At 32.3% G+C, this 14706-nt stretch overlaps 1 protein-coding gene across 3 annotated transcripts in view; it reads left to right on the top strand.

The window, feature by feature from the left end:
* LOC117609913 (neurotrimin) overlaps positions 1–14706 on the top strand; it is a 508787-nt gene that overhangs the window by 184713 nt on the left and 309368 nt on the right. For all 3 annotated transcript variants that reach the window (XR_013062667.1, XM_034336671.2, XM_034336672.2), the window contains exon 2: positions 13524–13621. Coding sequence is in view for 2 of the 3 variants with exons in the window: in XM_034336671.2 (XP_034192562.1) it covers positions 13524–13621 (98 nt within the window). In the remaining variant the exon portion in view is untranslated. The remainder of the gene's footprint in view (positions 1–13523; positions 13622–14706) is intronic.

The raw sequence follows: 14706 nt of genomic DNA on the forward strand, positions 1-14706 counted from the left end.
TTAATATCTTGTATTTTGCAAAATTTGACAAGAGCCTTAAAATCCTTAGGATCCTTACTTAGTTAAAATTCAATTAAATTCCCCATAACTAGTCAGAACCAGTTGCAAATGTATGAAAAGCATGTTTCTGAGCAAATAGAGACAAGTCATGAAGAATCAGAAATGAAGAAACGCCAAGTCCCTCCTCTCTGTTGACATCTTGACATCAAAATAGCGTCGCGTTGTCAGCTTTTCTAACGAATTTCGTTAATTGCATCGTTAATTTGATCTTGCCAGTCCAAACCATGTCATCGGACGAATCCTTGGATGGCCAGGATCACGAAATGGGACAATCTAATGTGGATGAGACCCTGAAAAATGGGTCTGCAAGGAATGAATTTGGATACAGGCCTTCAGCTCGACTCGGTGATTGTCATTAGGATTCCTGAACATTTTACCTCGAGGTCAACTTCACTAACTTAGTTAACATATTACATCATAATGCACTTCAAGAAAATACGCCAGTCAACTATTTCACCTTCACTCCTATGAAAATCCGATACGTCCCGAATTAAAACTATTATTTCCTTTTCTTTGAATAAAAATCATCTGTTTTCTTATTTTGTTTCATGTGTATCATAGTCATGCCTTGTGTATGAAGTACTTTAGGTTATAAAGAGGTCACCGTGAAGAAACGAATTTTGACTTTCCCAATCAAGAGAAGAGCGACTTTTTTTTCTTTCGAACATTTTGCAGGTTAGAATATCAGCATCTGAAAATTTTGGAATCTTAGAATCTGAGTTTTAGAATTTTAAAATTTTCGAAAGTTCGGCCTGGTCTTTATTTAGTTATGGGAATGTAAGTACCCCAAAATGTGAAAATTTTATCTTTATCAGAAAAACTAAATATTTCTATAAACAGAGTAACCAAAATGTTTAATTAAGAGTTAGTTACTTTTGCCTACATAGTAAAATAGCTAACGAGTTTTGTATTAACTCCTTACAACTCGTTGGTAAAATAAGTAGCATCGTTTCAAAGGCCGTAGCCATATCGATTCGTCTCATCTTTGCGTGCTGATTTTTGTTTCCTCGTTTTCCCAGTTTAGTAGGCACCAGATTAGGTGCCTCTTTAGAAAGGAGAAAACGAGCTCGCAATTTTTTACGTCAATTCTTCACAAACTTCCTAGGTTTAATAGATTCCCATTCTACAGTTTTCGCTGAAGCAGAAATTGAAACTACACCTTAATTAATTTTTTTTCTTGATTGGTTTTATCGTCGTTCATCAGAAGGTACGCAGTTAAAGTAAGGATAATCTTGCTCGTAACTATTATACTTCCTTCCATAAAGGCGAAAATTCCCGCCAACTTCCTTGTACATTAAATACGAATACGAAGCATGAACATAGAATTTCTAAATCAAATCTGCGGGAGGGTTAATGTTAACCAGTATCGTAACTTTCATTTCATGAACATTAAAATTAATTTTTAACATGTTGAATGCCTGGGATCACTGGTGACCTGCATCACAAATTAGCTGTACTTCAAGAATTAAACGCAAACAACAGAAAAGAATTTATTTCAAATAGTATTGCTATTATGTGTGCTAATGATTTAAGGTAATCAATACAGAATTTTAATATTATAAGAGTGTGTGGGTACCCGAGCTTTGGATGGGGTCTGGCGTAATCGCAAACGTTTGTCCAGTACATACATTTTTTCGGGTCATAAGACTCGAAACTCAATTCAAGAGTCAAAACTGCAGTGGGGACATGAATTTTCAGACTTACCTTAAATTTTTTAATTTGAAAGGGGTTTGATATGTAATTGTGTTTCGGGTCCAGAATGGAGTTGAGTCCCGAAATTAAGGGTACCCGAACAAATTTTATCTATTGGAGAAACTTTCGAGCTCACGCCTGAAGCGACCCGAAGTTCGGTTACCCGTACACCCTTAGAAAATTAATTATTCCTATTCTTAATAATTAATGCTCCAACATATCTTCAGGTACGTTTATTACATAAAAAATTTTATTTTGTTTACATCAATTAAATATATAAGATATAATTTTCTATTTTTTAAAAGATGTTCTACTGTACCGTATTACTATGAGCTATTTTACAATGCCGAATTAAAGAGAGGTGTAAAAAAGCCTCGTTATAAGTTTTCCATTTATTATGCCAAAAAACATTAAACAACATTTCTTTACTATTGCCCTGTTTTCTTATGTTACTTAATTTTATTGAATTAATTGAATATGAATTTCAATTTTTGAAACAAGTTTATCAATCAATGAGGCGCTCGAAGGTTTGATTGCCTTGGGGCCTCAGGTATCTCAACCCGTTGCTGCCATTTTATAACTCAATAAAGACTGCTGAAGAAATGTCTGTGCTCATTTTGTTAAAAAACGAAAATATCCCATTCAATATATTCTGAATTTTATCTCAATTCAATTCAAGTTCAATCTTTCGAATAATGAATATAAAAGAATATTAAGGTTCAAAGAAAAATTCTTTCGATGCATTAAATTTTTAATTCAAGGTTAGTAATCAAAGGTACAATATATACATATAATATGACTCTGACAAAATACAATTCATTAAAATGTCTGAAGTATACGAACTTCTTTTTGTGTAATAGCAAAATCCAATTTTCCGCAATTAAATGGCTGGCTTCTCTGCATTAGATACGTTGCCTCGCTTTCATGCGGTCTCCATTCAATCTCCTCACCCGAAGGATTTCTCTTGATGTTATATCTAAAGATTTTGAAATCTGCATCCCGAGGATTTTACAGTCCTCTTTCATTGGATAAATCATCAACCTTGCGTAGGAATTAATGTATTTTATAGGATTCCTTTCACGGAAGAGACCTTTTAGTAATTTTAGACTCGATTCAGCAAAGAATCTTAACTGATATTTACAGGTGTCCTGTAGCTTATAACGAGATCTGTGACCCCTTTCTATGAGTGCATGCTACAAGGAGAGTCATTGATTATTTTTAGAGATACTCTTGGATAACAGTCAATGTTTTGTTATCGATGCAACAGAAATTTCAATAACGATTATATTACATCCTGAAAGCAATTTCCTGTTTTCTTAACCTATTAACAGTCAACAGGAACGGCACTGGCGCTTCTAATAAAATAGCAGTAAAACACAGAAAAGCAATTTACGTTTTTCGGATACGATTCTGAGGGAAACGCATAATAATTTAAGACACGAGTGGATAAAGGTGTCGTCTCACAAACTGACAAGTCAATTATTCTTTCCAAAAAGTTAATAATACCTACTAATGATTCTCAGTTAGCTGGTTAATAGTACTATACTTATACATATATGGAATTATTTCAAACGATGGAACAGCAAATTAGTACTTTTTCTGGGTGAACTTGTAGAAAAGGCCCCCTCCGATTTCAGTGGGTTTTGAATATATTTTTCTTCTAACCTATATATTTAACTCCTTGAGTGTCTGAGATATTTGCGAAAAAAAATCGTTGCAGCTAAAGTGTATTTTGCCTATACGTATACGTTTGTAGTTCCTGTAAACAACGGCATTGGACCCAGCAACCCCCTGGTATAATTAATGACGGCCGGATTATTAATTTAACCTAACCTAACCTAGACGAATAAGAGGAAAATGTCAAAATGTGGATTCCTATAATATATTTAACCTACTTAGTGGACTAAGTTAAATTAATATTTCGGCCACCATGAGACGACCAGCCACGAAAGTCGAAATTCAAAATTATTGAAATCAGTTAAGTTTCATTTTTAAGCTCACTTGTTATAGGGATGGTAGCCGAGCCACGTGGTGCTATTGACAGAAATAGTAGATAATATTGAGGGACGCTTTTTAACGCACACACAACCACGGACGTATACGTACAGTCGAAATTCAATGTATTGTAGTAGCATTCACGGCTTTTCGCGAATATTTCGGAAACTAAGCGAGTCCGACATATAGGTTTTTTGTTTTTTTTTTAAATTAAGGTTTATTGTCACATCAACTACAAGGTTATTAGCGACATCAAGGAGTAGGTAAAGCTTACATTATCAGTTCTATTAGTTTAGTATCTTTTATAAATTGGAGTAAGTCCTGTATTTTACTGTTTTTTAAATTGTCCTTGAGAGAAGATTCTAGTTTATGTTTGTTGCGGAGGAAATCATATTTAGTACAGTGGAGGATTAAATGATCTATGGATATTGCGGAGTCACACTCTTCTTAAACAATGTTAGATGTTATGGTATATCCATATTGTCCGCAATAACTAAAGGATGTGAGACGCACATAGGAGTGCCCCCTCTCCCTTTGTTATAGAGTCACGTAGGGAGAGAAAACCGGTGGGCAAGCAGATCACGCAGTAATATATAAAACATAAAATAATTTTTAACAAAAAATATAACCGACTTCGAAATGCACTAAAAAGTATGAAATAATTTCTACTTCATTTATACAAATACTCAACAGCAATTAATAAAACCTATTTACTAGTTAAATAGTATACTAAATACATTTCAACCTTTTCGGAGGTGGCGCAAAATTAAAAACTTTTCTTCTACTAGGAAGATTCTACTTCAGGCGTCGACAACCTATCAAATCATTATTGGCAGCATCGTATATTCGGGTATTTTTAATTTTGCGCCGCCTCCGAAAAGGTTGAAATGTATTTAGTATACTATTTAAGGAGTAAATAGGTTTTATTAATAGCTGTTGGGTATTTGTATAAATGAAGTAGAAATTATTTCATACTTTTTAGTGCATTTCGAAATCGGTTATATTTTTTGTTAAAAATTATTTTATTTCACACTTTTTAGTGGAACGAGCAGTATTTATAGGATGCCGTAAGGTGGTTTACCGTTCTTAATGGTTAATTGCAATAACGATAGTTTTCAACGATGACAAGTTCCATACAAGTTATAACAATAGTTATTAACAATAACAAATTGCATAAATTTTTGCAAGTGAGATATCGCGGAAATATCTCCTATTAGATGTGAAAGGTTTCATCGCAATCGGTACATGCCTTGGAGAGTATACATGTATGTATACAAGAAACAGTAGAGAATCGGCGAGTGCATGCTGACTCATACACGTAGGCATACGTAGAATTCAATGTAGTAGTAACAATAGTTTTCAACGAATATCTCGGAAACTAAAACTTTCCGTTAATTGTGCATAATGAAAAAGTTGTTCAGAATCATGTCTCCGACAACATATTAAAAGGTCATTGAAATCGTCCAATCTTGACATTAAAAACTTCCTGTATTTTGCAATAACAATGAAAAAATGAAAAATTGTTTTTCAATGGGACCAATCGGAAGACATACCCTACAAGATGCAAAAGGTTTCGTTCCGATTGGTCCATCCATCTCGGAGTAATCGGTGAACACACACAAAAAAAATACATACTGATCGAATTGTGTAACCTCCTCCTTTTCGAAGTCGGTTAAAAAAAGAGAAAGCATCACACGCGTTTGTAAAGATAAAAATACTATTATATTAAATATATCAGCTTACCTGTTAATATAAAGTCTATTCAATGATCACTCTAAGCAATTCCATAAATCCTGTCAAACGTTATTTAAAATAAGCGCCTTTTCTACAAGTTTACTCTTTTTCTGTTATTAGATGATGCTTGAAAAATGTGAAGAAAAACATAATAATATATTTCATATTTCATAAATTTCACTACATTGCCCAGTGCTGTGTTCAAACAATAGTTCTTTACGTAAATGAACCCTTGCGTGATGGATGCGGTTAAAAAAATGAAATATGCGAAATACAGAAATTTCATTTGTAAAGCTTATGCACTAAATACAATTTTCCTTACATTTAAGTATTAGATCTCGAGTCCTACCTTCTAGGAGGCCTCCTTCTAAGCCCTCCATCAACTGTGTCAAAAAATACTGATTGAACCATTTTCTCTCTGTTGCCTTTCTTCTTTACAGTTTAATGTTATTTAGTTTTATTTAGAATACGTTTTAATTTTTTAACCAATTTTGTCAATCAAGGGTGCCCTCTAAAGTTTGATATCCCTGGGCCACAGAAATCTTAATCCGATCCTGAAATCGTGGTATTAAAGTTATGATTTAACATGACCTTTTATCTATATGTCGTATCAGATCCAGAGCATCTGTTTTACAACAAATATAAGTAATTACTATCATAGTCTGTTATCTAGCTTTAAAAACATATCTTGTATATGGGAAACAAGAGAGCATTAATAAAAAGAAAATGAAATCTAGACCATAAAAACAAAACGATTTTACTTATTTTAAATATTTATAGGAATCTTTAGTTTACTTTTCATAATATCAATTTAACTGTAGGTATCTCATAGATTTTATAAAACTGTTAGTGTAGTGTAATTTCTATTATATACATATATTCATTTTGCGATTAATTAACCAACTTAATGGTTTTAATTTATCTGATTAATAATAATTTTAACAAACTATATTTCAACGATATTACAATCGCCGAGACGCGTTTCTATTTGCAAGTTTTGCAAACTGTTCTAAATCACTTAGATATTAATTTGTGACAATAACGTTATCCATTTACGCTATAGTGCAGTATGATGTAATTGAATAAGTGAATCAAAATAATACAATCATATATGACTGCTTTCGTCATACGTATTAGCATATGACCTCTGTTGTTATCATTAAATTCCTAGTTCTCATGAAATCTTGAAAATCATTCCAACTATGTATTTAAATATTTATGTGTGTTACATGCAAAGCGTGGAATAAAGGCAATATATAAATTACTTACACAATGTACAATTACCTAAACTGCTTTAAACAAACGTAAATGTAATATATACTTTTTTTAAATTGTATAACTCAACATAATCTAGTACTATTCAAATCAACTAAGAACGAATTAGTTTTTTTATGAATGGAGGCGTAAGAAAAAAATTAATTCAAGGTTAATTAATTCACATGTTAGGTTAAGTTAGGTTATATGTTTTTTAAATACACCCTAACCAATCCTATTACTATTCTATATCATTTCAATCAATCCTGAAACAATTAGCATTTTTAAGAAAAGGAGTGCGACGCAGTGTTGTAAAAATTAATTCAGTTTAAGTTGTGTTAAGTTAGGTTATATTTTAAAATGACAATTATAAATCAACAACGTATACGTTTTCTCGGCAAACTATAAAATATACTTTATTTCATAAATTGTCGGGTTAGATTAACTTTAAAAATATATACATTGCCGAATTGAACACTTTGCCTGTACTATATGCATTTTTGATATATGTACATTTGGGGAAAGGTACTCAAATTCAGCCACTAATTTATACCTTTCTTAATATTTACGTTAAAATTAATTTCTCAACGTCAAAATATATTCTTTCCTTAATTACCTAAAAATTAACTTTATCGGAATTTATGTAAAAAATTACAAAACATTTGTAAATTTAATAAAAAAGACTAGAAATTATGATTGTGAAAAAGAGCTTCAAATTAGAATCCTCTTGTTCTTTCAAATTGAAATTCTTCCAATACAAATGATTATTTGTGAAATAAGTTAAAACTAACTTAAATTAGGTAATGAAATGATTTATTTCAACAGAATTGTATTAGACGAATGAATTATTTTTCTTTTGCTTATTGCAATAATTTTTGTATAATAATTATGTAAATAACAGCAATAACCAGTGTTATTGTTAACACCTAAAGTTTGGAAAAGTTTAATTTCCATTCAAACTTGATAATATGAATATCAAACTTACCGCTTGAAAAGCGAAGCCTTTTTTTTTTACGTGGAGGAAATCTTCAAAAGACTTCAAAAGCCTTCCTGGGGAGGGGCCGGGGATAGTGTGGGATTTCAACCCACTAAAACCTCCACGGTGGCCTGCTCTGGGGCTGTAGGGAGAGCCTCGGGACCTCCGGGAAGAACACACCGGAACCCCCCTCCCCCAGCCCTGGCGCACTGGCGCTCCTGCCGTGGGGGAGGGTCTAGCCTCTGACCCTCCCCAGTGTGCCGCTCTCCGTCGACGTCGGAGGCCACACCCGATGTCGGCACTCCTCGGGCCGCGTGCAATGGAGACCGGGGCCCTAGCCCCGGCCGCCTGTGGCCCTGCGGCCCCGCTTCAGACTTGCGATCGATGTTGGTCCTCCTCTTTTGGAGGAGACGGATGCCTCCCCGTAAATCTTCTCCGGTGGTGCCGATGTTCACCCATTCTCTTCATCCCGTCGGCTCTCTACCGGCCCCGCTACACCGGCTCCGACAGAGCGATGACGCATTCGAAAAAGTCCGCCACCGCCCTCCACTGACTATCGCCGGCGAGCATTTGCTTCCGCCGGCGCACAGTGGGGTATTTGCCTCTCAAACGCGGTAAAAAGTCATTTTTAGAAAATTATCTCTAAAGTCAAAAAGTACTATGAAAATAGTTAATTGAATATTTGGCCCACTATGTAGTATATTTGTTTTTCACATTTATTAATTTTCAACGTGGGTACAGAGGTTTAAAGAAGGCAACTCCGTAATTCTTAAAAACTACAACTATTATTTATGCTTTTAATTCTCACTCAATTTAATTAATCTATGGTGGGTTTAAACGTGCCAGGTATGTATTTTAATTGTACCAAGTTTCATTTAATTATCTATAATATTTTCGGAATTATACCGTATTGAATATTTTCCATCTTTATTGTTTATTTTAAAAAAAGTCCCGTGAAATCCCGCGTTCTGTTTGGTATCATTTGAAAGTGCAAAGTCTTGCCTTTAAAATAAAAAAAGAATTAGCTGCTACTAGCTGCTACTCAGGTATCTACAGTAATTTTTACTATTATTGACACCGATGTTGAGTCATCGGTTTCAACGTCAAACCGATCACTTTTCGACATCACCATCGAAGATTTTGTTCTAAATGAAATATGTTGTAGTCCATATGAAATTAGAAGGGGTTTAAGTCATCATTTTGCCGGTTTCGAATCTGTTTAATAATTACAGACCTTCGAAGTTTGCAATTTGCCCATTTGGACGAAAACGGGCTTCACTTACGAATTTTTTTCTTAGGAACTGTTTGTCCGATTGAACTAGATTTTTTTTTCTTTTATTCAGAAAGGATTGGGCTATTACAAAATAATTTTTTCGATCTGGATAATTAACTTTATAATTTTTTATATCTATACCTTTGTTAAAAAAAACATCCTAATGCGATAACGTTAGACTTATTAAAAAATAGAAACTGTAAGCTTTAAAATGGTATTTGTTTCATCAAATTTGGATGAAATTTAGCAATGTTATGACAGTGTGAAGATTGAGCAAATTTTAAAGTAGTTTTTACCGCGTTTGAGAGGCAAATACCCCACTGTGCGGCGTGAAGAGCGAAGCCTGGATCAACTGTGATCGAAACTTACAAAATATAGAAATACAAGCCTCTTTTAAACAAAAACGTTTCATACATTGGAAGAATAATTTCTGAAAGAACACTGTAAAATTTAAAAAATGAAAATAATATGAAATACAAAATTACATTAAAATTATGGCTCTCCCCATGGTCCGCCATCTGAGGGTTAATAAAGAAAAGAAGAAAAGAAAATACATTCCTTCATTTGATAAATGAATGACTGTCTGTATTTAATTGTACGATATTATAGTCCGACGTTAAAATTAATTAATTTTAAAATGATTTGCTATAAAGTGAATTTTTATTTTTGTTAGTATATCGTTAACTCGATTTGTTTACGTTCAAACGTCAATTACACAAATTTCCTGTTTTTTTAAATATGATCGAAATAAATAAAGCTGGGAAAATTGGTCGGGGTATCCGAGATTGGTATTGGTGTTATTCAGTTATGCAACTGCGCGTTACACGTTGAATACATCAAATTGATTTTTAATCGTTCAATCACTGCAGTAGCAATTTAACGTTTCCATTCAGTTAGAAAACCCGATTCATTAAATGGTTTTTAGTGTTGCTGTTTTAATAAATTTCGGTTTGTGTAAGATATATAAAGATATAGTACATGTACCTTTCTTCTATTGAATTTAGTATTTATTTTCAACAAAATTATACTTCTACTCAGGCGCAAATGTAATAATTTTAAAAGCTGTTCTGTGTTAATTAAATAAAAAGGAATTACATTAAAATATTAGTTTTCGAATTTTTGTATGCCTACACCGTATTGCGAAGTAGCATCCACATATGATGTATTATTTCAATGCTATTTATTAAAATAGTAAATATCTTATTTGTTTAATGTTTTATGAAGAATTCGTACTGCAACATTTCAGTATCCAATTTCATTCATTAATGTAATTATTCTGTATTAAGTTCCAGCATAAACGCAATTCCCAGAGTTCATTTTCAATGTGATACAGTTACATAATTTAATTAATATCAACGATGCTGAAACGTGAATGTGTTAAAGCTATTACGAATGCAAACCAGTTAAACGGCCACTGAGTTGCATGAATTCGAGAAATTTATATGTAAGCACATAATCTCGGCATCTGAGACGATGCCCTAGTTTTTGTCTAACTTGAACGTTATCAAACAGTCCGTTATTCATCTAACTATAAAAACAACTCCTTTCATTCATTTGTTTCATAATGCACACATTGGTAATTTAAAATAACTAACTTTGAAATATTAAATACTATGAAATTCAAATAAAATAATATTTTAAATAGCAATCGAAATTTCAGCAAAGTAATTTTATTTTAATCATCTGTAGTATAAAATGTAGTTATTTTATCTGCCAAAATTTTGCTTCTTGTTTAAAATATTATTTTACCTGAATTTTGTAGCATCAAACATACTAAATAGTATTTGAAATGTAAATAAATATTAGTGCTATTTAAACATACAATTATGTTCTATTTTATTTGAATTTTAAAACTGCTTACGATTCTTAAGTCACAGTTAGACACTTTTTTGCTTCTGAAATGCTTTACCTAAAATGAAGTGTTATCTTCCTGATGAGATAATAAAAAATAAACACGCGTTACGGACAGTGCTGGGTACCTACATATTAAGCAAAAAGTATTTGGAACATTAACTGAAATACTGTTATTTAATTATAACAGCATTTGCAGATGTATTTTATTTAGCAATTATATATACCAGTATATTCAAAATATTTATTTGAAATATATGAATAGGTGTTATTAAATGGAATAATTATTTCTTAAGGATATATAAAAAATGAGATTTTTTCTTAAAATTCAACCCTTTCGACCCTGATGGGATACATATTTCCCAGTAAATGTTTTTGACCTTTTATTTGGGAAATATATGTTACATGTGTGGATTATTTTACATTTCTTTTTATTTCGGGGTATTAGACTATAAGTACTCTTTTTGATAGACAACTAGGGTAGCTATTAGTGATCTTGTCTGTCTTAATGTGCTTTCATGTTTACATAAGGATTTAATATACTTTAACCATTAAAAATTATGGTATTTTTCTCTGTGGAATATACATTAATAGTTTAGTTTAATTAAAAAAGAACAATATTCATTTTATTTATTATTTGAATATGAAAGAACATTAATACAGCCAGGTTTCATAATAGGAACAAGTACCCTATGACAGTAAATACCATAGTAATATACAGGCTAATCTTTATTTAAAGAATAACAGAAAAAGTAAAATCCAACTAGAAAAACGTTGGTTCGAAAGGGTTAAGGTCGCGTCAACTCTTTGATTATTATCAACAACTATATTAGTTGATCCATATTTCATAAGAGAACTTTAATCTGTATACATATGAGTTTAAACGCTTCTTGAAGATTATCTTCTTTTTTAAATATTTCTTTGATGTTATTAGGAGCTTGTTTAACAGCTTAGCAGTAGCTTTAGTCATTACTGTCCCCAGAAGTATTTATCTGCCTAGTATTCAACCAATGATTCTTTCTTCTCATTTGGTAACGAAGATTTTTGTAACATTATTGACAATATTAAATTTAAAAACATGACAAATTAAAATTTGAATGGAAAAAAGCTACTTACGTAGGTGGTGCTAATTTCTGACGGGATATTTCAAATGTCTTTATTTAGATGTACTTTACACAATTTAGTTGCACAAGTTAGATTAGGTCAATTTTCTTGACAGCCTGATGATGCTCGTTTTCACGGACTAATCAGATTACATATGGAAGTCAATATAGCGTCAAATTAACCTCAAAAGTACGCTAAAAACGTTTAGTTTTACGTACGTATAACCTTTGAACGGATGGATATTTAAAGTTAAAACTTGTATTTTTAAATTTTTTCGTCAAACGCTATCAAAATATATAAAAAAGTCAATAATTTTGTACGCCTTAAAGTAAAGTGCAATCCTTTTGTGTATTATTTTGTAAAAATATGATATCGATATGAATTCCGATTTCCCGCCGTTCCGTATAGACATGCTCGAGGAAAATAACAATGTAGGAAAAGGGACTCCACATATTTACGTATACATATAGGTCTGTGCCTGTCCCCAATACTTGCGTGTAAACGTTTACGCGGAAAAATTTGAATTAATTTTTACTTTCTTATTCATATTTTTCAGTTACATACATTAAATTATATTATTTCTCTTTCTAAATTATTATTAGTATTAACATCATTAAAATTAAGATTTTAAGACTTTCTGCTTCTCTTACATCGCCGTTTTCCGTATGGAAGCATGATCTGTTAATCACAATTAATAATCTTAAATAACTAATATAAAAAAAAAAATTAAAATTATAGATACTATTAATATGAAGTGATTAGTTAAAAACTTAAATAAAGAACGAATATTCGTAACTCCTATTACAATACAACATACCATAATAGCTACGGTTATTTTTATTCAAATTTAATCTATTGACCTTTCAGTAAAGAAAATTTGAACGGAAATTCTTTAAACAATGATGGTATCATCATACAAGATGATAGATTATTCAAATTGGTTATTGGTGATAATTAAAAATGAAAGGTGCATTGTGAATGTTGCACAACGAATGCAGTATGGCTATTTTAACCGGTTTCAGAAATTATTATTTTTAGTTTTGTTACTTTTTAATTACCAGCAAATATTATTCAAAATAATGGACAGTTCTACTTCAGAATCGAACAGAAAACGTTAAATCTGTCACCGGGTTTTTTAATATTCTGGACAAGGTAAACAATCAATAATTAAACAAGGCTAATGCAACTCGTTACGTTAATGTAGAGTGAACAGTAAATTCCATTAGCAACTATGGCTCAAGAAATCACATAATTAAATCATGAACGGAAGCTAAATCGCTTCGCAACTTTGTCTCTTCTCTCGTTTTCGTGGAATGATAGCATGACCGCGACTCTGTCTCTTGCTGAAATCAGGAGAATAAGGATTTCGTCGGGAAATATAAAGAGACTGGCTTAGCCTCCGCTTGACCCGCTTACGTTAACTCGCCCCATTCACTGCCGAGTTTCTCGAGTACTTTGCAAACTTTAGCGCGTTCGTGGATAGCTTATAAGTATAAGTAAGTGAGCGAGTGAGTATGTGTACCCTGGTTATGTAAAGTATTCACCCTGACGGGATACTTAAGACGAGGATCTTTCATGTTGCAGATTTACCCAGGTTCGGTAAACCGTTGAACAATCTGACGGTCTCAGTGGGTCGTGAAGCCATTTTCACCTGCATCGTGGAAAATCTTGGCCCGTACAAGGTGAGACGTGTTTCTTACATTTGATAGTACTTACGTCCATACACTGCACATGGAATATAATTTCATATACGTTCTAAATTTTTTCTAAATTTATTACCCTCATGACCGGATTAAGATGTCTGCTACCCGGAGCTATCAAACCTTTGAGGATTATTAAACTTGATTTAATAATTGAAATTTATTTTAAATGAAATTAAATAATATTTAATCGTAAAGAAAAAGAGCTATAGTAAATAAAATTTTACTCAATATATTTTGGCATAGTAAATGGAAGGATTATAACGGGGCCCGGGGTTGTAATGCTTCTTAATCCGGCGCTGAATGTCCCTAACTAGTAAGGTAAATTTTAAGGAACGAACGACAATCAAATGTCTGTTTAATTTTCTATTATAGAATATTTTTAACTTATAAAGTTTATTTATTGTTTTAGAAGAATCATATTTTTATTCAATAATTAACTGGCTAAATAAAATAATTCGTGTATGCCAGACCCCATATCACCAATTAAGAGCTAGACATACGTACTTTCCAAAATACAAAAAAACACGAATTTTCGTGAAATTGAACAGTTGTCCAAAATAATTGATTGACCATTTATTTTTTTCTGCAAAATCATTCATTTTAATACATTAACAAAATGATACAGATTCATATATCAACCCAATAGATACCAACACTATGAAATAAAAGGATACAGTATATTATTAAACAGATGAACAAATAATTTAAAAAATTAGTGTCAAACATACCACTCATAATAATTTAATTAATTTGTGGTTGATCTTAAAGTTAATCACCAGGAGTGGACAGGTATTCTTACCGGATATTGGATCTTTTGACAATCGCATAGAAACCTGCACTATTAAATTAATAAACACTATCGGGATCAAGATAGTAATATAGACGCAGGTTACAAGTACAGCCGGAGACTATTCGTAAAAGAGATGATCGCTCCGCGTTTTCCGCTGCCTTTATATGTCATCACGGAAAAGCCGTACTCATTAGAAACTCCGAGGGTGAAGCTTCTTCCCTTTTCGGCAACATCCTGATTTTTGGCAGGGGAAGTTACATAGTCCAACGTGGTA

Source organism: Osmia lignaria, chromosome 9 (assembly GCF_051020975.1).
Source record: "Osmia lignaria lignaria isolate PbOS001 chromosome 9, iyOsmLign1, whole genome shotgun sequence".
NCBI classification, from domain to species: domain Eukaryota; kingdom Metazoa; phylum Arthropoda; class Insecta; order Hymenoptera; family Megachilidae; genus Osmia; species Osmia lignaria.